Genomic DNA, 23,014 nt, shown 5'->3' with positions numbered 1-23,014 from the left:
CTTGGCAACACGACGCACAACACAGGCTCGGGAGGGACACAGAGGCGGTTTGGATCAGGCCCTGGAGAACTGAACCATGTCACGACCGAAGGTAGGAATGGAAAAGATCCGGATGCTTCCGTCGTCCTTAGATTAAGGGAGGGAAGTCGTGGAAAGATTCAGAACCTGCAGTGAGAGTCCACGCGGAGGGATTCCGGCTAAAGGGCAAAGAAAGCTAAACTAGAGGAAAGAGCACACGTCGGGATGTGCATGCCCCTCCCCAGTTGCTGTGCATGCCCCGCAAGCCTCACTTGTTTGGCGGGAAAGTTACCAGGCTGTTGGGATTTCAGGCTGTACCCAACGGTTTCTGTGACCCCGAGGGAAGCACAGAATTTCAGATTTCCTGACTTGGAGAAGCCCATAGTGGTGCGTTCATCCCGCCACCTGCCCGCCTAAACACCCATCCATCCCTTCATCCATCCGTCCGTCCACCCACCCATCCAATCCATCCATCCATCCCTCTAATTAGTGCTTTTCAAAACCAGGACCAGTGCTGACCAAAGAGTACGGAGGAATCAGACAAGCCCCTGCCCTCTTGAAGCAGACAAGCCAGCTTCTCATTTTAAGATTAAGAAAAATAAGACCCAACGAAAGGAAACGAATTACTCTAGAGTACAGCAACCCCACTTAGCTTGTGTTCTTGCTTCCTCTTTCCACCTGCTTCTGCGCTCAAGAATGGCGCCTCCATTTCTTTAATTCCTTCTCACAAGGAAAAACGAGTTTGTCTGCTTTCAGAGTGCCTAGAGCTTCGTCTTTTTACCACGATTCATTATATTCGTCTAACGGCTGTCTCTGCCAGGCTCCAGGATCTAGTCTATATTGTTCTTTCCTCTGTTCCAGCGCCTAGCTCAGCGCTGACATTGAGTTGATCGCTGTAGAATGGCCGCTGCTGAACTCACCTAGTTGCTTATGCCAAAAAACCCGGACTGTGTTCTGATTCCTCCATCTTTCCTCTTCCACATCCAATAAGTCTTCTCCTTTAACTACCCTGAGTTCATTCTTCTCATCACCTCGACTATTTTGCTAATCATGTCCAATTTTCAGTTAAAATACTACTTAAACCCACAGATGGGAACACATCACTTTTTAAAAATATTATTATAAAAACGAAATGAACATCTGCTGCATCAGTCCCTTTCCACATCAACCCGACTGACTTTTTTAAAAAGGGAGCAAACTTCAAGATGTTGGAGATGCACTCTTGGCAGTCTATGCCATGACTATCAGCTTGTGGCATACTCGCGTTGAATGAGAGCAAAAAGTAGTGGACCTTTTGTGACATTATGTATTTTGTTGTTATTGTTGCAGAGAGGCAAAAGTCATCTATATACACTATTGATGTAAGTTGGAGTTTCTTTCAAATAACCCAGGACAATGGGAATATGAACTTATTGAGAGATCATTCCTGGATATTCTGTGTATCCTCACAAAAATATGCCCAGAGAAAGGAAGGACGGAGGTCAGAAAGCCATGTGTTCCTGACTTTGATCTCAGTTCCTCAAGGTTACCGTCCAGAAGGCCTCAGCTCTCAGGCATGCTGGGAACCTTCCAAAGGTCAAAGGGGAAATGAGGAATTGGATCAGGCTGGAAGGAAACTGAGTCTGAAGGAACCAGCTGAGTAACAAACCCGGCCTCTGGTGAGGTGACCAAAGGGCAAGCGCAGTGTGTAAGCCAGGGTAGCAGACCGGTTCCCACATGGATGTGCCCACTTGGCAGGAAGTACCAGGGAGCCTGCAGCAGGGCTTGTGGCCTAGAGCCAGGCATGAAAGAAGCGGGCTGTGTCCTGAGCTAATGTTCTTCCTGATTCAACACCAGCTGGTACTATTCATACCCTCCTTCCACTTTGTCTGAAGCAAAATGAGAAATGCAATTAAAGTTCTCTGTTTGTGGTCCATAAGAGCAACTAATCCATCTGAGTCTTTTCTTTAAAAAAGCCATTTTCCAAAAGTCTTATCCACTTTTCTTTTCTAGATGTGCGATTTTAGTGGTTTTGGGGGGAAGCGTTCATGTTCCTGGAGTGCTTTTCTCGTCAAGATGGTAATACAACTTCTATCTCAAGCAGTATGGCAGATGAGACTTCTGGAAAAGACTCTAACACACCCTTAAAATAAAATATGACAAACATCTTTAGAAATGTATAGCTGAGATTAGGGGTGGTGGTGGTTGGAAGAGAAATCCCCAAAGACCAAAAAAAAAAAAAAAAAAGGAAAAAGAAGAAAACCAGGTATTTCATAGTTGATTAGCTGATTCTTCATTTCCCTTGGGGAAGAGGTTGCTCACCTTGGAAGCAAGAGACTTCAGGAGTTGACGGAGCAGCATGGGGGTCCACTGTGCAAGGAGCTGGAAATGACAGCCCCACTAAAGCTGGGCAGTTCAGAGGTACCACCTTAGCAAAGGTGTTCACCAGAGCAAATTCACCCTTCTACAGTGGGAGACAACGAGGGAGCTGGTGACTCTCAGCTCAGGCTCTAGGGAGGAAAAGGGGGGAAAAAGGTCTCTTCTGAAGGCTTCTGGGTTGCTGAACACAGGAAGTGCTGGGAGGGCTGTGCCCTGGAGGGCATGATCACTGCGCCCCTTCCCACAGGCTTTGCCCTGGGCATCTCTTCCTGCCAACATGTTAACATCAAGTGGGCAGAAGTAAATGTTAAACATCTCTGAAGAACCATGACTTAGACCCTCATGGTTGCATTAGTTACATAATAAGAGACATTTTAATGAGATATGTAATAGTTGCATAATTACATAAAAAGCTATTTTAAGTGGGTAAGAAAGGAAAAGATGAAATACCTGTTAAGGAAAACCCTCAGAGAACTAGGGAATAGTGGGGAATTCTCTCAGTTTGGTGGATGGAAAGAACCTACAGCCACTAGCATTTTTTTTTTTGGCACCAGAAATCAAACTCAGGACCATGCTCTGGTTAAGCAGGTGCCTTGCGCTGAGCTATATCCCCAGCCACCACTAACATTCTTAAAAGCTGAAATACAAGTTTAGCTTGCAGTTCCTGAGGTCAGAAGTTTGAAATGAGTCTTGCTGGGCTAAAATTAAAGTGTTTGCAGGACTTCCTTCTTTTCTGAAAGCTCTATTAGAAAATTCATTTTCTTGTGTTTTCCAGTTCCTAGGGCCCCTTGGCTTATGGTCCCCTTTCATTTTCAAAGTCAGCTATTCACAAATTATATCACTTGGACACTAACACTGTTCTTCTGCCTCCTTTGTTCACATTTATTTGTAACAACTGTTGTGATTACATTGGGCTCACCTAGATGAACCATAATAATCTTTTTAAGGGAAGGTGATTAGCAACCTTACTTCCATCTGTAGCTTTAACTCTCCTTTGTCTTATAATGTAATATGTAACAGATTCCAGGGATTAGAACATGGGCATCTTTGCAGCTGGCATTATTCTGCTTATCATAAGTTAGTGTCATCTATAATTAAAATGAAATTTAAAAATACTATTTATAATGACATCAGAAAATCAAATATCTGACTTCTATAACTGAAAACTAGGAAACATTGGGAAAAAAATAAAAGGAGATGGAGAGAGACTATATTCATGGATTTAAGGCCCAGTACCTAATGATGTCACTTCTCATTAATGATCTCTACATTTAGTGTAACCTGATCAAAATTCTAACATGCCTTTTAGCAGAAATTGGCTATCTGATTCTATTTTTTTTAAACAAAGCATAATATATTTATTGAGGGAAAGAAAGCTTCTGTCTGAGAGAGGGACAGAAGGGGGCCCGAGTGGGTTGTCCCTAATTCTAAAGTTTATATTGATGGGGATGGGGTATAACTCAGTGGTGAAGCTTAGCATGCATAAAGCCCTGAGTTCAATCCCCAGCACTAAAAATAAATGAGTAAAATTTATACTGAAATGCAAAAGACTCCTAGTTGCAAAGACAACACTGAAAATGCAAAGTTGGAGAACTTATGGAGCCTGATTTGAATATTTCCTAGAAAGCTACAGTAATTAAGATCATGTGATGGTGACATAAGGATAGGCAAGTAAATAAAACAAGTGTCTAATGATATATCCACATTACGTGTTTGATTGGATGTTGACATGTGCTAATGCAAGTCAGTGAGGAAAGGAAAATCTTTACAATCAGGGGCTCTGGAGCAACTGGATAAACGTATGAAAAATGGAAATGAAAGCATGAGAGAGGATTAAAGATGTAGTTTAAAAAAGATGTTTCCAGGATGGCTGACTAATTCTGGCTGAGTTGGAAGGGCCTGACTGGCAGAATGGAATATGAGTTCACTTCCTTGCAGGGGAATTGACTTTGCCAGTTTTATGAAGCAGTATCCTCCATCCCCACAGGCCTTTGAAGGGCAGGATGGTATGGTAAGCAGAGTTCTAAGATGTCCCTCAAGATTCACTGCCCCAGGCATACATGCTGTGTGTGGTTCCCAACCCTTTGGTGTGGGTGGAGCCTGAGAACTTGATGATATAGTTACTACCGTGATTATGTTATGTTACGTAAGACTCCCTCATAGCGAACTTGAAGGGTGCGGGGTTGGAAGTCAGAGGGACATGCTGTGGGGGGCCTGGAGCCCTGCTGCGAGTGCCCTGTGGGGACCCTGTTGCAAGGAACTGCGTGTAGCCTTTGGAAACTGAGAACAGTCCTTAGCCAACACCTTGGTTGCAGCCTTGTGGGACCTGGACAGACCATCAGGCTAAACTATCCTGACCCATGGGAACGATGAGTAATGAATGTGCAGTGCTTTAAGCCACTAAATTTGAGGTAATTTATTATACAATAACAGAAAACAAATGTGTGTGGCAAGTCCGTCCACGCTGCAAAGGTCGTCCTGCAGAAAACCAATTTCGATTTCTCTTTTTGGATATGATTAGAAGTCATTCTTACCACGACTGGGGGCCATGCTGTTTTGGAAATGGTTGGAGCTAGTTAATACCCACCCTCTGCCCCCATAGAGGGTTTGGAAGGTCCCTTTGGATGAGGGGAATTAATACTGTCCTCAGTCTCTGACATAGCCCCCTCCCAGATCCTGGCTTTAATCAAACATTCAAAGTTAGAATAAAAGATTTTTTTTTGGACAGTGCTGGGAATTGAACCCATGATCTCATGCTAGGCAAGTGCTCTATCATGAAGCTATACCTCCTGGTCTCTCAGAGTTACAATAGAAGGTTCAGATCTTTTGCACAGAGCCTGCTGAGCTGAGTGCTCAAAACTGGGGTTTAGAGCTGACTTTCTTTTTTTGAGACAGGGTCTCATTACGTAGCCCAGGCTGCCCTTGAACTCAGTGTGTAGCCCAGGCTGGCCTCAAACTCTGAGCCCTGCCTCGGCTTCCCTAGTGCTGGGATTACAGGTGTGCACCACCACATCTGGCTAGGGTTAACCTTTGGAGCATTGAAAACCAGATGCTCACACAATGGCAGGTCTGCAGACAGATGGGCTGTTGAATACTTGGGAACTCATTCCAAGGATAGCAGGTAAATCCTGCACTGATTTTCCAGGGGTTTGGTGGATGAGAATTTGACCGGGCTGGACCTCCATGTCTCAGGACCTACTCATTGTTGAGTATGCTGGTTTGAGGACTTTAGTATCCGTAGCAAATTGAGCTGGGAAGGCAAATAAAATACAGTTACATCACTTTCCTTTCTCGTTGCAGAATCAAAACTATAAGTGCCATGGGTCGTCAAAAGGAAAAGAGCGGTGAGTGGTCCCACTCAATCCAGTAAACTCAGAACAAACTTCCTTCCTTTCTTCCCTCCTCTCCTCTCCCTCCCCTCCCATTTCCTCACTCCCTCCCTTGCTTCCCTCCTCCCTCCCTTAATCTCTCTTCTTATTTTTACTTCAGTAAATATAATGATAATTATAGTAGTAGTTTGTTTTGGCAGTGTTGGGGCTTGAATCCAGCACTTCAAGCATGCCAGGCAAGTGCTCTACCACAGAGTCACAGCCAGTCCCAGAAGTAATACTGATAAACAGTTACTGAGCACTTATCCTGTGCCAGGCCCTAGGCTACTCACCTTCCCTGTACCCCAGCCAGTTCAGATCTCTCCCTCCCATGCAGGGGAGCTCAGCTCTGTTCCAGATCCCAGCCCAAACTTGCACACCCACCCTGACAAAATAGTCAACCACCTACATCTGCCTGTTTCATTAGGCAGATGATTCACATAGTAAGTAGAAATGTGTTTGGCTACAAGTAACGGAACACCCAGTGAATAGTAGTTCAAACAAGTGGTATTTGTTTTCCTCACATCCCAAAGGGACCGGGGTCTGCTGCAGAGGGAGCAGATAATGTCAGAGCCAGTGTCTTTGTGATTGTTTTGACCTTTTCCTCATGCACACTCCATGGCTGTTGCAGCTCCTGCTTTCATGTCGTGATCGAGACAGGAGGAGGGGCAAGGAAAGTGAAGTCACATCTCTCTGTTTTTCTCTCTATTGAAAGAACAAAACTTTCCCGGGAACCCACCCTTCCTAGTAGTCTCATGTTCTTATCTTATTGATCAGAACAGTATCATATGGCCACCGCGAACTACATGGATGGCCTGGAATAGAAGTTACCTAAGTGACATTATACTGTTGCGACTATTCTACACTCTGCTTTTGTCACACACAATTACACTTTCAGTATCTTTCCATGCTGGTGCAGGCAGCTCTGGAAGCACTGACTGTATACTATACATCACAAGATATTTACCCACCTTCCTGTCAAGAGGCACTTGCGCTGTAGCTTAGTACTGGTTTCCCCTGGAAGCCAACCCTGCGACAGGGATGTGGGAGCCCCAGTTGGTCTGGGAGGGTGATTCCAGGGAGCGCTGGGAAGTGGGAGGTAAGCCTACTGTAGAAGGTCCATCACAAGCAGGTGCTGCTGTGGGCCATAGGCAGCGTCCTGCTGGGGCTTCCAGGAGGTAGGCAGAGGAGCCGAAGACCTGTCCCAGAGGGGTGCGGAGGGAGCTGGAACAGTTCGCCTCCGACTCCAGTCACCACGGGATGTGCACTGCTGGGGAAGGCACAGGGAACTCCTTGCTTCCCCGATCTGCCCAGGCGCTGGCTGAGCAGGCTCTGGGGGCCAGAGAGAGCCCTCAGGCAGAGAGTTGCAGATTCTGGCAGTGGAAAGCACATCAGTCGGCAGGCACAGAAATGGGTATATGGGCAGACCTCCAGTGGTGTATGCCGTAGGTTCATCCTGTGGAAAATATTAGCAATTACAGGTGAACGTCACTGTACATGTGTTTCTGGTGCACGTGTAGGCATAAGCCTAGGATAGAGTGGCTAAGTTCAGGGGAGGGGCATTCTGCCAACAAAGGAAGGTTTCCATTTCACCCCACTGCTGTCAAAACTTAAGACTTTTAAACTGGGTATAGTGGCACATGCCTGTAATCCTAGCACTCAGGAGGTTGACGCAGGAGGATCTCAAATTCCAGGCCAGCCTGGACCACCATAGTAAGATTCTACCTCAAGCAAAACAAAACAAACTTGGACTTTTAGATTTTTGCCAGTCCATTGTGTGGGACATGTATCTGATGGTTCTGATGTGCTAAATTGCTCTCAAAGGTTTATCTGATTTGCACTTCCATCTGCACTGTGGGATAATTACCATTCCTCTACTTTCTTTTCTTTTTTTGTACTGAGGATCGAACTCAAGACTTTGCGCTTGCCAGGCAGGTGCCATGTTGCAGAGCTATATCTCTGGCCCCAATTCTTCCACTTTCTTGTGACCCCTTGGTATCTGAAGATTTTTCCAATTTGATGGATTTTGAAAGTGTATGTCTTTCATGCTTTGGACAGAGTATTTTTTATTTTTTTTTGGCTTTTTCTTTGGTACCGGGAACCGAACTCACGACCTTGCGCTTGCCAGGCAGGCGCTTTTGCCGCTGAGCTAAAGCCCCAGCCCCCCCCCCCGAGTATTTTTTAGTAGTCCACTTGGTCTCCCTTTTTGATTTTTGGCTAAACCTCCTATTTTATTTTTTTAGAGGTTACTTTAGAACAGTGGTTCTCAAAATGTGAGACCTAGATGCCTTTACAACTTAAATATTTTTGTGGATTGGATTCACTTATGTGGCTTGTATCTTTCAATATTTACTATATTAAATTTCTAATAAATATTTAAATACTTATTAATTTAACTAAAAAGCAATAATATACTTATTACATGGTGGCTAACATATTTCCATGAACTGTCACTGAATTTCTCACCTCAAATTTACTGGGATGAGTAGTGCTGTTTTACATTTTTGTGAATCTCTGTAATGTCTGACTTAACATTTGGCCTTCCAAACCTTTTTGTATTCAATCTTTTGTGATATGTTGCTTTCACTGAAGGACAGGAAGGAAATGCAGCCTCTCAAACATATGTAGATTGGAAAGGGAAGACTTTGTGTACCCTCTAGAGTAGAGGCCCCAGCAATCCTTAGACACATGGCTCTGGGGGTTACAATATACATCTGTTAAGGTTTCAGTATGGTCCCCCCAACTCATTCAAGGGTTCCATCTCCCTTATGTTAATGGAATAAGAGGGTAGAAATTTAATCTATGTTGTTTAGAGGTAGGGCTTCTGGGAATGCTTCTTCTGTGTCAATTGTATGATCATGTGAGTTTTCTTCTTTAGTCTGTTAACATTACAGATAAAATTGGTTTTCTAAAACTGACCCTGGGCTATAAAATGAGCTCAAGGCCAGCCTGTACTGCATAGTGAGACCCTGTCTCAAAAAGACCAAAAAACAAACAAACAAACACAAAACCAAAAAACTGAACCAGCCTTTCCTACAGAAAATCCACTTGGTTATGATGTATACTCCTCCTCCTGCTCCTCCTTCTTTTCTCTGTTGAGGACTGAACTTGGGAGCTCACATATGCTAAGCAAGCAGTCTAACACTAAGCTGCATCCTCAGCCTCTGGTCTTTATTTTCTTTTGTGTACTGTCTTTGTGTAATTTTGATATCAGACTAGCACTAGATTCACAGAATGAGTTTAGAAGCTCTCGCTCCTCTTCCCTTTTCTGGAAGAAGAGATTGTATAGAATTGGGTTTGGGTCTTCTTTAAACATTTGGGGGAATTCTCTGGTGAAATCGTCTGGGCCTGGATGTGTCTGTTTTGGAAAATTTTAGATTATTAATTCAAATTCCTTAATAGTTACAGAGCTATACAAATGGTCTGTCTCCTAATGGGTGAGCTGTAGTGACAGGTACTTTTCAAGGTCTGTATCACCCGGCCATCATGCTTGGGTGTGCAGTGGTGTCACCAGGCCCTTACTAGTGGTCTGATGTCTGTGGGGTCGTTCTTCCTGCTATCTTCTGTTTTCTTTGTCACTTTTGCTGACAAATAGCTTTGTCAATTTTATTGATCTTCTCCAAGAACTAGCCTTTTATTTTATTTATTTTCTTTATAATTTGTGTTTTCAATTTTATTGATTTCAATCTCTCCACAAGGCCTCCTTTGACATTACCCCAGAGTAACAAGGACATCTTGTGGGGGAGGAAATCAGGTTCCAGTGACATGGTCTCCAATGACAGAGTGGAGCCTCCTTACCACCGTCCTGCAGGATGAAAGCCTAACCTTGTCCTTGGCCCTCACAGAAGAACTTCTTCAGCAGAGGAGGTGGGGTGTCTTGTCCCAACCTCATGGGAAGTCTAGACTACCTTCTCCACCTTTGCAGGCATAAGTAGGGGTGGAGCACAGATGTTTTCTGTGGGGATTGGCTGGAGTGGAGTAGTTACTATATCTTCTCTTGGGCTGAGTTGCTCTTTTCTTGGTCCTTTAGGTAAAGAGAACTGGATTTCATTGGAGCTTTTACGTCTGTGCCCATTGGCATTATTGGCTGGCCTTTTCATCTCCACATGTGGGATATATGAGGCAAAAAGAGACCCAGGAATTCACTGCTATGTTGCTCCTTTGGCTCAGACTCCTTGCCACTCTGCTTCTTCTCTGCCTTCCAGTCTTCTTGTGGTTGCTTTCTATCTGATGTCTGGGTTTGGGCTATATCAGTAGGAGGAATGAGGAAAACACCCTGCTCCGTCTTCCGAGATGCATGCCAGAAAGGGAGGTTTGCAAACGCCATGTCATACAAGAATCAGTCACAGAACATGCACAGCACACAGCGGGCACTGGCTAAAATGCTCGCTATTTTTCTATGTTCCAAAGATTCTTTAAATTCTCAATTTGATGACTTGAAGTGCTGTCATTCTATGATGCTAAATTCTGAAATTCTGTCTCTGGCATTTCCAAGTGTGAACCTGACCTTCCTTCCTTCCCTTTCTTCCTATCCCTGTGTCATCCTAGGGAGGTCATTGAGCCTGAGCAAGTGTTTTGTTACCTTGCCTTGCAGAGAGCAGAGAGCATCAATTCGGTTCAAGACCACTCTCATGAACACTCTCACAGATGTCCTCCGCAACAGGCCAGGATGGGTGGAAGTGAAAGAGTAAGATCCCAGCCCCTCCAACGTTGACCCTCTCCGCTTTTTCTCCCAGATCCTTGTCTCCCTTTGGGGCTTCCCTGGGTGGCCACTGGGACTTGCCCTAAAGTGGCTCTGACAACTTAGTATCCACAATGTGTTTGGTGCGTTACTGACACCATCTCTGCCTTACAAACATCCAGTAAGCTCTGATAATGTGCAGAGGTACTAAGCCAATTACTTAAGGTTACCTGGCCCTAAGTGTCATGAAGCCCACTCAGGTTGACTACTGCAAGTGTCCTAGGGCTCTCAGACCTGCCCCCATGCCCTCCAGGGTTTGGCCCAAGTCAAGGAGTGTTCTTCTTTGGCCACTTACCGGTCTGTAACCCAGAACTTGACCTGTAAGCCTGCATTTCTTCTTTCATGCTTGACTCTGTGGATTCTGATGGAGACAAAGAAGCATATGGTGCCTGGCACATAGTAGGTGCTGGTATTAGTGAAGGCTAAGGCTTGGATGCATATAATGGACACTCAAAGTGAAAAGGTTGGGGAGGCTGGAAGTTTCTCTGACTAAACCATGGAGGCCCATGAGCAGGAGGTTCAGAGCTGGTGAGGGGACACCACAGAAATGTGGGACCTAATTCCATCTTTCTGTAATGCTGTCCCTCAAACCCTTGTCCTCATTGTGAGACGGGCCTCCAGCTCTGTGTCACATTCCAAACAGCAGACAGGAAGGAGCATGTAAAGACGTGACCTTCCCTGAGGAGACACTGCCCAAAAGTCCCTCGCCTCTTGGTTGGCAGAATTTAGCTATGTGGCTACACCCAGTTGCCAGGAAATCTGGAAAATAGTATGTTCACCGCATTTCCCTGGGTGAACGTTGAGACTATGATTGTCATAGAAAAACAAAAACTGGATCTGAGGGGTAAGCAACCAGCAGCCACCAAGCCACGGTGCTTAATAAGTGTTTGTTGCCTAATGATAGCTCAGCTGCTGGACTTGGTAGACTCCACATGTGTGATTTCTTTTAATCATCTCAACGAATATTCCAGGGAGGTGCTCTATCATTTCCATTTTACTAGTGAGAAATCTGAGCCAAAGTAATGAAAATATTGTATTTGAGGGTGCTTAGTTTGTAAGGGTTTGGCTAGGATTTGAGCCTCGTCTCCTGCATGTGGAGTCACAGGCTCATCTCCACCCCACCCTAGCTGCTTCTCAGAGAGCACAGGAACAAGTGAACACATGCTGTGAAACCTACTGCTGCAGTCTGGTGGGGGAGAGAGGCTGCAATGGACCATCCCACAGGAAGCCAGCACCAGGCTGTCCTGGCAGGCTGCAGCCCGAGGAACCCGAGAACTCAGTCCTCCTTGTGGGTCTGGGGGCCTGTGACAGCAGTGGTGGTGGTGATAATGAGGAGAGCTACCATGGATTGGTGTGGATTGGTCTCTAATGATTGTGCCTGTATCAGAATGGGGTTTCCTTCCCTGGAGCCAGAGGAACTAATGTAATGAGAGATGACTTGGGTGGGTGGGTGGCTCGGTGGGGGTGAGTTAGAGGGGATGGAAGTGCTGGCGGGTGGGGGTGGTTCATGGGCCAGGGCACCGTCTCCACCTGCTCTGTGACCTCAGGCTCCTTTCTGCCCCTTTCTCAGCCTCTGCTCGATGGTTGCGTGCACCCAAGGACAGTGGTCCGAGGATAGTCTACTGCTGACAGTGCAGGAGTCACACTCCATAGCTGATCCCAGCTTGCCTCAACAGTACTCAGGCCAGACAGGGCCAACAGGCCAGGGCCTTTCCACCAGGCACCGCTCTCATTTTTTAGGACCTAACTTGGGGCCTGGTGTTTCCAAACAGAATCAGGTCTCTGTACAGACTCTCCATCTGTTAGGTCAGAGTCTAAAACAAATATAACCAAACTATCCTTCCTCTAGCTTCCCACTGAGAAAGCTTATGTGAAGCCTGGAGCTGCAGTAACCATCTTGAGAACCCGAGGTGATGAGGATCAGGACTTCATATCAAAGTTGGCAGAATGTGAAGTCACTGTAACATGTGCCACCTTCTTTTACCAGCTTCACGTGGCTTCCTCTGTCAGCAGTTTGTGTGACTGTCACACATTTGTCAAAGCCTGGAGACTAACACTGATACTATTCGGTAAACCGCAGACATCCTTTAGTTTTTCCCCATTTTTTTTCTGCAAACGTTCTTTCTCCGCTACAGAATTCCACCCAGGATCCCACATGGCATTTAGTTGGCCTTTATTATCTCAGATGTGTGGCAGTCCTCAGCCTGCACCTGCCTGCGTGCCCCGCATGTGCCTGGAGTGCTCTTTAGCTGTTTTGCAGGGCATCACTGGCTTTGGACTTGTCTGATGTTTTCTCGTCACAGTCTTGCATTTTGACACAAACACCACAGAAACGACACTGTGCAGTCCCCGGGGCAGCACATCGAAGGACCCGTGACGCCAGTGTGTCCTTCCACTGGAGTTCTCACCCGATCACTGAGTTACAGAGGTGTCTCTAAGGTTTTTCAGTGAAAATTAGCTTTTTAAAAAAATTGCAATTAATAAATGCCTTGTGGGCCAGTACTTTGACGCTGCGCCAATATCCTGGCCCCAGTAAATTTTCACACAGTGGTGTTAACATTCTTTGAAGATTCTTACCTAAATCTATTACCGTTGTAATATTAGTGCAGCATGGTGGTTCTAACTCGTTCCCTCCTTTTGCATTTACTAGGTGACCTTCTCCTTTAAAAGCTTTTCTCCCCCTGCTTCTTATTTATGTATTTACTTAGTGCTGGTTTGGCTCATCGGTATCTACCGTGTTGAGTAGAAGTTTCCATTCTTGATTCTCCAGTAGGGAAACTGAGGCCCAGAGAAGAAGACGAGGTCACAGAGGAGTGAGGAGTCTTTACTTGTAGCAGGACCAGAATCAGGGCTCCTGTCTGCGGCTTGTGCTCCTTGCCCTGTGTGCCCTGCCCTGGCTCTGAGCCAACATAAGGCTGGGGAGAGGAGGGGCCTGGAGTCTGGATGGGGCCCCCAGCCTGTTGGCCACTTCTCCAGCAGGTTCCCATTGGCTGTTGAGGCCATTCCTCACACCCACTATGCCGTGGCACAGCCCGTGGGGAGGTGTGGAGGGGGGCTAGGCCCTAGGTTTTCATTAATAACTCAGGAAGACAGTGGGACACGGGGACTTCCTGGCTTCAGTGTCATTCCTTCACTATATGCGTCACCCTCAGTGCAGTGTGCACTATTTACTAAGGATCATTCTGAGATGGGTTTGCTTAGATGAAGGAACTTCTATATCATTATGGTAGTGTCTGTAGGAGCGTTTGTGTCTGCACGTGCGATTTGTCTTGCTATTTATGTTCTTCTCCCAGTCAACATTAAAGCAGGAACATGGCTGTTAAACTGTGTGAAAGGTGCTTTGAATTTTGTGGGAGGTACCAGGAACCAGGCTGAGTGATGTTGCCACGCAGTGCCCTCTGAAAGAGACAGAGAATTCCTCATGGAGCCACGGCTCCCACCTTTGAGCCCAGGGTCAGCCTGGACCTGTCCCCCTGCCTCAAGCCCCGCACACATGCGGTGATGCTCAGGAGAGATGCCCTCCAGCGGCTGCAAGGAATGCAGAAACAGTTTGAACCTTCAGTTCCTGGAGAGCTTCAAAGGGAGCTCCAGTTACAGAGCACAGGCAGCTTCACAGTCACCGTTCCTACTATGCATGCTCCATACCAAACCTCAGGACTTAGTGTTAGGGCAGTCTGGTGTTGAGCTCACAGCCCCAAGGGGCAGGAATTCTGCTCACAGCCCCAAGGGACAGCAGAAAGGAGTCATCTGGGAGATCCTGCTTACATGTCAAATGAAGAAGGTCCTGAGGGCTTCTCCTGTGTCCTCACAGCCTGCATCTCCCAGAAGTACAGTCTACCACAGCACAGCACTAAGTGTCCCCACTTAGATGAGAGGAGACTGGAGTCATTGTCACCCTCAGGTAGCTGCCTCCTCAGCATTCTATTTCTGCCTCAAGCCTTGCCAAGATACTTTGCAAAGTGCAACCCATTGTACATTAAAGAAAAAACAAACGGGGAGGGGACAACTTGAACACCTCTTAATAAGAGAATGGGTAAATACACTGTGGTATTCACTCAATGGAAGGAGCATGGGAGTACAAATGGCTGAAGTGGGAGGGGCTCAGGGTGTAGCTCAGTGGTAGAGTATGTGCTTAGCACGAGTGAGGCCCTGGGTGTGACCCCCAGCACTGCAAAAGGAAAAGGAGGAGGAGGAGGAGAAGGAGGAGGAGGAGGAAGAGAAGAAAGAGAAGAAGGAGGAGGAGGAAGAGAAGAAGGAGAAGGAGGAGGAGGAAGAGAAGAAGGAGAAGGAGGAGGAGGAAGAGAAGAAGGAGAAGAAGGAGAAGGAGAAGAAAAGAAGAAGAAGAAGAGGGAGAAGGAGAAGGAGAAGCAGCTAGGTTGGACTCATGCATCATATGGGTAAATCTCTAAAACAAGAGGTTGGTGGGAAAAAGGAAGTCATGAAAAGAAACACATAGACATAGTTCTAACTGTGGAGTTTGGATTCTGGAACCTGTTGGCCTAAGTTAAGATCCTGGTCTGCCACTCATTACTGGATGAACTTGGGTGAACTCCCTAACCTCTCTGTGCCTGCCTGTGCTTCCTCTTCTGTAAAATGGGCATAATAACAAAGCTACACATCAGGCTACTGGTTTTCTTTGAGGCATGAGAGAAGATGATAGACCAGGCAGGGATAGATCCAGTGGGCTTCAGTTATAGCCACATTTTTTTTTTTGAAAGTGGAAGCAATCATGGTGGTGTTTTATTTTCTGCTCCATCTTTCTGGAGATCCACAGCTCCTGCACCCCTGCTCTGGTACCCAGATTTGATAGATGACTCACTTCCCTGTCCTTCTCCCTGTCATGGTAGCAGAGGCCTGGGATCAGAATTTGGACTCTGCCATACTCATAAGTGAAATAAATCAGTCTCCCCTGTGTAAACATCACATTGCCTCCCTGGTGTAAGAAGCTGAGAGAGTAAATAAGACCCAAAATGTACAATAGATATTGTGAAATGGGAAGAAAATGCTCAAAAAAGAAAGAGAAACTGGAAATGGGGAAAGGAGAACAGAAGGAAAGGAAAAGGAAAAATATACATACATATACAAGATAGTTAAGATAGTTATTCCACTAATTACTATTAGCTCATTGAAAGGAAAGGTTTATGCCCATATTGCTTGGTCAGTTTTTCATGCCTATATCTTGTAATATGAGCAACTACTTTGAAGATAACAATACACAATGTACTAACCATTGTTACTGTCCTACAATCTTGCTGTGAAATTTCATACCATTATTTTTATTGTTTATTTTCTTTAAAATTTTTAAAAAAAGAATTGGGGCTCTGGCGGAGCTGGATGTGGCACCATGTCCCTGGTGAGGACGGCAATTGCTGTGCCCTGGAGCAGTGGGGATGGCCGCCGTCGCCTCTCAGCAGTGCCCTGGGGATGGGTGAAGGGAAGCTCTGTGAGCTGGGGGGAGCATACAGATGTGACCGAGTTCTAGCTCGTGGTACTGCAAGCTGCAGGGTTGATGACAGCGTGGGAGCTTGGGCCCAGGCAGGTAAAAAGGACAGGTGTGTCACATGCCGTAGGGCATGGGGGGTGCTCTGGAGGGGTCGTGTCCTGTCTGCTGATAGGTACCAGGAGGTACTCAGGGCTTAGTATGGCCAGATCTGCTGAGGGTCAGGGGAGGCAGCTGCCTGCAGCAACAGCACCCACAGCATTTCCGAGAGTCTCCTGCGGGACACACCCAGCCCTCCCTGGCCCCAGGCCCCCAGGGCACGGAGACCTTACTCTGACCTTTCTCCCCCAGTGAAGGGGAGTGGGATTTCTACTGGTGCGATGTCAGCTGGCTCCGGGAGAACTTCGACCACACCTACATGGACGATCACGTGCGGATCAATCACTTCCGGAACCACTACGAGGTAAGCCGGGCCTGTGAATGCATGTAACTGGGTGTGGTGATGAGCAGGAGCTGGTATGGGGGCTCAAGGGTAGGGTGGAAAAGTGTGAGGGACTGTTAGGGTACACGCTGGGTGGGGCATCTGTGGCCTAAATACTTGATGAGCCAGATGGCTTGAGAGTATGAGGAGCTAAGGTCTGAGGCCTAAAGATGGAGATTTGAGGTTACAGGCTTGGAGGAGTAGTCTGGCTTGAGGGTACAAGCTTCAAAAGAGGGGGATATTTTGGGGATTAAGCAGAGAAGTTTAGGGGTTAAACAGAAGGGAGGTCTTGGAGGAGCCAGATCACAAAGACAGCCTGGAGGAGTCGTTAGTGGGAGACGTTAAAAAGTTAGAATAGCTAAGTGCTTAAAACTAGGAATTTAAGAGCCAGACAGAACTGCTTCCTGCTTGTGAACCGGGGATAATCACAGACTGCAGTGCTCTGACAGCGCTCCGTTACTGCTACCATATTCAATGGGCTGCAGAGTAGGGGGGACACTGGTGGGACTGGGGTCCTGGGGGAGCAGGAAGCTGAAGGCCCACCGCCTGCCCTGCCACCTAGCTGACCCGCAAGAACTACATGGTGAAGAACCTGAAGCGGTTCCGGAGACAGCTGGAGCGCGAGGCAGGAAAGCTGGAGGCGGCCAAGTGCGACTTCTTCCCCAAGACCTTTGAGATGCCCTGCGAGTACCACCTGTTCGTGGAGGAGTTCCGCAAGCACCCAGGGATCACCTGGATCATGAAGCCTGTGAGTGACCATTCAGGGCCTGGGGCAGGAGGATAGCAGGGATCCCGTGGAGTCCAGGGCCCCAGCTCAGCGACCGCCTGTGCCTGGACGGTCAGCTTTGGAGCACCTTCTCCGCTCCCTTCTCTGCAGCGTTCGGGCCCAGCGGCTGGCTGCTGGGCACAGCGGGTGCTCAGGAAGCATTAACTGAAGGCCAAGCAATTGTCAGGATGCTAGGGCAGGGAATCCAGAGCCTCTCTCCCTGACATGCAAGGAAACAGTGACCAGGCCGTGTCAAGTGCTTTGTCGCATGACTGTCCGTGGGGGTGGGAGTCATAGCCCCATTTCAGAGATGAAACACCCAAGAGCCTATGTACTCAAATATCCCACAGGTGCAGGGACCGAGGCCTGGGATTACAGCTCCCGGCAAGTCACGCACAGTCTCTGCCCTCCCTGAGTGCAGACTGTGAGCCAGCCGGATGTGTGTGGTCGCAGCTCTGCTGACTGTCATTAGGAAGAATAGTGTCAAGAGAGGGAATAGCAGTAGGAGTCTCCGCACCTACGCAGCCTTCTCAGAAGTAAGAGATTTGGATCATACAAGCTGTGGCACTTACTAGCTGTGTGATCCCAGGCAGGTGACTCAACCTCTCTGTGTTGCAGCTCCCCATCCACAAAGTGAGAATAACTATGGTTCCTACTGCAGAGTGGTGTTGTGTGACTAAACAAACAAGTTAGCACAGGTAGTGCACATAATAAGGACTCAGTAAATCATAGTCATGAATATAAGAATTAGTAGTGAGCTTCGACCTGAAGGGTGCCTAGGGGCCAGGCTGGACAAGGAGCAGCACTCCAGGGAGAGGGAACTGCATGCACTGAGGCCTTGCCCTGGAGGCAGCCCCCAAAGGGAGAAAGGCAAGGTTGCTTGAGCAACTCACCACCTGTGAGTTGCTCAAGCCTTCCTGTGTCAGAGTTGCCCTCACTACAAAGCCTGTGCCACTACAGCCTCGAAGGGCATCACCAAAGCCCCTTGTGGTTCTAGGTCCGAGAAGGTGCCAGGCTCAGGAAAGGGCTGAGGTGGGCCAGGAGCAGCCCTTCCTTATGGAGCCGAATATGGAGCCCCGTGGTGGTTGGTGCCCATTTAGCACTTAGCCCAGTGCTTGGAGGGTGCAGAGAAAGCAGCACAAGAGATGCCTCCACAGGACTGAGCCAAGAAGTCCCAGACCTCCAGGCCTTCCCTGGCCCCCTCCTCCCATGCTGTGGGCAGGCTCGGTGAGGTCTCTGGCTGGCAGCAGGGGTTAGGATGAGCTCTGTGACCCGAGGGGTGGATTCCAGCTCTTGGCATTATCCTCTCAGACAAATGATCATCTGTGCTAATTGCGAATGAGCAATTGCATATTAAGCTGATTCCTTTCCCAGCCCAGGGCCTTTGTTAACGGCAGACACCACGACAACTGTAATTAAGAGGCAGAGTCTTGGCTGTGTGTGTGTATGTGTGCGTGCGCGCATGCGCGTGTCCTCACCCCTGAACGGCTGAGGCACCCTGTCTGGGGTGCAGGGTATGGAGAGCAATATTTCTAGTCTGCATAGACCTGGTTCTCATTCTGTATCCACTACTTATAAGCTGTGAGACCCTGAGCAGGTTACTGGGCCTCTCTAAGTCTCTTCCTCATCTATATCCTGGGATTGATAGGACCCGCTGAGGGGTGGTGAGTGAAGGCAGTGAAGTGATGTGTGTGACATACACAGACAGTACGCATTATGTCCAGGGCTTGGTATGAAGTGCCCAGTAACTGACTATTTTTCCATGTTATTTCCAAGAGCCCAGGAAATAACCCTTCTTCCACCTGCCCCCAAAAGCGCGAGGTCAGTGTTTCTCAAACTTCAGTGTGGTCACATGTCATCTGGGGCTCTGACAAAGGCAGAGCCCAACTCTGAAGCCCTGGGCTGGCCTGAGCGGCTGCAGTTTTAAGTCTCACCCCAGATGCCGTTGCTGCCGTTCCCCAGATGGACGACGCTTGGAGTGGGGAGCTTGGCAAGCAGCAGTTCCCAAGCCTGGGCCCAGCCAGCTCTCCTGGCCTGTGAATGTGCTCTCCTGACCAGTTTCAGGGCTCTCCAGGGGAACCCAAGCCCAGGGCGCGGGTGTTTAAGGACTTAGCTCATGCAGTATTGTGGGGACCAGAAGTCAGAATTCCGCAAGGCAGGCCAGAGGGCTGGAAACTCAGGAGCGATTTCTGTGTCACAGCCCCAGGGCAGATTTCTCTTCCTCCTCTTCCTCCTCTTCCTCTTCTTCCTCCTCTTTCTCCTCTTCCTCCTCTTCCTCCTCTTCCTCCTCTTCCTCCTCTTCCTCCTCATCCTCATCCTTGTTCTCCTCTTGCTCTTCTTCTTCCTTTCTTTTTTACAGTACTGGGGATTAAATCCAGGGTCTTCGCACTGAGCTATATCTTCAGCACTTTTTTTATTTTTTATTTTGAGACGGTCTCAATAAATCATAGCCTTCACTCAAATTTACAATCCTCCTTCTGCCTCCACCTCCCAGAGTGCTGAGATTACAAGGGTGTGCCGTGAGGTCCAATTGAATTGCTTCCTTTCTAGGAACTTCAGGTTTTACTCTTAAGCCCTGAACTGGCTGGACAAGTCCCACTCACATTACTGAGGGCGACACCCTCTACCCAAAGTCTGTGATTGTTGGTGTCAGTCACATCTACAGAACACTTCCAAAGCAAATTCAAGTTGCAGAAGAAACAACACCAATAAATGTTAGTATATCAAATTTAAAAGCTTTTGTACAGCAAAAGAAGCAGCCAACAGAGTGAAAAGACAGTCTACAGATTGGGAAAAATGTTTGCCAGGTACTACTCAGAGAACTAATATCTAGAATATATAAAGAACTGAAACAAATTAGAACCCTAAAAATAAAACACCCAATCAAGGGATTTAGCTCAGTGGCACAGTACCTGCCTGGCAAGCACGAGGTCCCTAGTACAAAAAAAAAAAAAAAAAAAAAAAAAAAGAAAACACCCAATTAAAAAATGGGCAATTGAAATGAATAGACACTTCTCAAAAGAAGAATTACCAGTGGACAATGGATACAAGAAAAAGAGTGCTTGGCATCTTTGACCATTAGAGAAATGCAAATCAAAACAACACTGAGATAGCATCTTACTGCTGAAAGAATGGCCATCATGGAGAACTCAACAACAAATGCTGGTGAGGAGGTGGGGGCGGGCACACTTCTCCTTGTTGATTGGAAGGTAAATTAGCACAAGCACTAGGGAAATCAGTATGGTGATTCCTCAGAAAACTAAAAATAGAAATTCCATTAGATCCAGCTAGACCTCTTCTGGCTATCTTCCTGAAAAATTTAAAGACATCATATTACAGTGATACATGTGTACCCATGTTTATAGCAACATAACTTAAAATACCTAAATCTTGGAAGCAACCTATATATGCCCATCAACAGAAGAATGGATAGATAAAAGTGATATCTATTTGAAGTACTACTCAGCCATAAAGAAGGATAAATTTGAGGCACTTGTAGGAAAATAGTTGCACCTTGAGACCATAATACTAAATGAAATAAATCAGACACAGAAGGTTAAACTTCTTCTTATATGAGAAACTTCTCTTATCTGAGAAACTGAGACTGGGAAAAATGTTTGCCAGATACTCCTCAAAGGACTATAAAGTATAAATAATCTAGAATCCAACTTTTTTTTTCCTTCTTTTTTTTTGGTACTGGAAACTGAACTCAGGACCTTGTACTTGCCAGGAAGGCACTGCACCGCTGAGCTAAACCCCCAGCCCATTAATAATCTAGAGACCAAAATAAAAGATAATATGAAATAAAGAAATAGACTAGGTAGAGATGGGGAGGGGATCTGGAGATGGGGGGCTGAGATGGGAGGGAGGAGAGGGGAAGAGAGAAAAAAGAAGAGAAGAACCTTGGGTTTGGCCCCTAGAGTCTAGTTTAGGGGCTGGAGCTGGAGCTCAGTGGTAGAGCACCTGCCCTAGGTTCAGACCCCGGTCTCTCTCTCTCTCTCTCTCTCTCTCTCTCTCATACACACACACACACACACACACACACACACACAGCATCCATCCACACTTGCTGTGGGCTTCCTCCAAAGTGCCAGCAGGATGAGCCACATTTTAACCTCCTGTTACACTAGTGTACTCCAAGCAGAGCTTCTTGAACCTGTCCACAGAAACCACTGAGAGCTGGGGTGCTTTGGTCAGTAAGGAATAGAAACCCCCCACCACACATACACAATGGCTTAAGGAAGACAGCAGGGCTTCAGACCTGTCTCTCTGCCATATATGTATGGTGACATGTGTGGACCCTGTCACCAAACAATGTTTTATTTAAAACTGCTTCATTAGCCTAATGTAGTAGTGCATGCCTCTTAATCTTAATGGCTCAGGAGGCTGAGGCAGGAGAATCCTAAGTTCAAGGCCAGCCTGGGCAACTTAGCAATAGCCTGTCTCAAAAATAAAAAATAAAGAGGTCTGGGATGTAGCTCAATGAAAAGGCCCTGGGCTCAATCTCTAGTACCTAAATAAAATAAAAAGCTTTGTCAAACTACACATACAAGCTGCATATATTTCATGTATACAACTTAATTTGTTTTTTTTTTTTTTTTGTTTTTCTCCGGTACCGGGAACCGAACTCACGACCTTGCGCTTGCCAGGCAGGCGCTTTTGCCGCTGAGCTAAATCCCCAGCCCCTCATGTATACAACTTAATGAGTTTAGAGCTAAGTATGTACCTTATAAAATAGTGGTCTTAAAAGCTGAACATAAAGTACATTTTTTACAAAACAAAGCAATGCTGTTGAAAAGCAGGTATCACACTGTGTTAGTGCAGGTGTCTCAGAAACAGATGCCAAGGCCAGATTCAACCTGTGAGAGATCAGGGAGGGTGCAGGGAGAGGCTGGGGGAGCTTAGGACCTCAGTGGCGGGGAAGGAGGAATGAAGAAGAGAGGAGGGAAGGAGGAGTGAAGTCCTCTCTGCAGCACAGCTTCAGGAGAGTCCGGCCTGGGGAGGCGTCCTGCTGTGGGGGGCGTGGCCGGGTTGGGAGCAACTGCTGCAGGAGGTCGGGCAGGTGCAGACGTGGGCGCAGCCTCGCAGGCAGCAGCTGGAGCTCAGCAGCCTCTCACTGTCCTGCAGCTGGAGGCCTGTGAGGTGTGAAGTGTGTTCTGGGCCTGCTGCATACAGTTACAGAATCCTCTGTGCTAGAGGAAAATGTGTACTTTTCACGAACTGTTAAAGGGCCTAACAGCAGGCTTCACCCACCACTGCCACAATTTCAAACTCATAAGGTGCATAAACACTATTTTGAAATGCCCAAGTTGTGGGGGTATGGTATGAATTTTCACAGAGTAAACACATTCAAGTAACCAGCCCTGGAATCATAAACTTTAGCAGCTCCCCCACAGCCCTTCTTGGACCCCTTCCACTCACAACATCTGCTGTCTACCACTAACGGCATAGATCTGTTTGTGTACTCGAAACCAGTGGAATCATAGAGTCTGACCTACACTAGCGCCTAGTTTCTCCCTATCTACCTTGTAGGCGTGTGATTCATCTTGCTGATGTAAATTGCTCATGCACTGCGCAGTTGAGTAGATGTTCATCTGCTCGGGACTTCCGAGGTGGACGCTATTATGAATGAACTGTGCTGTCACAGATGTCCCTGTCCATGTCCCCGTGTTGCACATGTGCACGTTTCCATTGCAAGGTACCTGGGAGAGGAGCCTGGGGGCAGAGCATTAGGGCTTTCTCTGCCCAGCACCTCTGGACAGTGTGCACTCTGCCCTCATGTGTGAGTTCCAGTTTCTCCCTGCCCTCACCAATGCTTGCTATTGTCTGTAACCGTAGCAGT

The 23,014-nt window shown here is 47.1% G+C and overlaps 1 protein-coding gene across 2 annotated transcripts in view; it reads left to right on the top strand.

Annotated features, from left to right (window-relative positions):
* The window catches only part of Ttll9 (tubulin tyrosine ligase-like family member 9), a 43,874-nt gene continuing 20,860 nt past the window's right edge, over positions 1–23,014 (top strand). Inside the window, exons 1-5 of one of the 2 annotated variants that reach the window (XM_005384882.2) lie at positions 1–91; positions 5,677–5,720; positions 10,339–10,431; positions 16,277–16,388; positions 16,969–17,154. In XM_005384882.2, the coding sequence (XP_005384939.1) occupies positions 77–91; positions 5,677–5,720; positions 10,339–10,431; positions 16,277–16,388; positions 16,969–17,154 (450 nt within the window). In that variant the 5' untranslated portion in view covers positions 1–76. The remainder of the gene's footprint in view (positions 92–5,676; positions 5,721–10,338; positions 10,432–16,276; positions 16,389–16,968; positions 17,155–23,014) is intronic. The other variant, XM_005384883.2, reaches the window with a different exon arrangement.

The sequence above is a fragment of the Chinchilla lanigera genome, unplaced genomic scaffold (assembly GCF_000276665.1).
Source record: "Chinchilla lanigera isolate Chin_1 unplaced genomic scaffold, ChiLan1.0 scaffold00021, whole genome shotgun sequence".
Taxonomy (NCBI): domain Eukaryota; kingdom Metazoa; phylum Chordata; class Mammalia; order Rodentia; family Chinchillidae; genus Chinchilla; species Chinchilla lanigera.
This window is presented reverse-complemented; position numbering and strand designations above follow the sequence as displayed.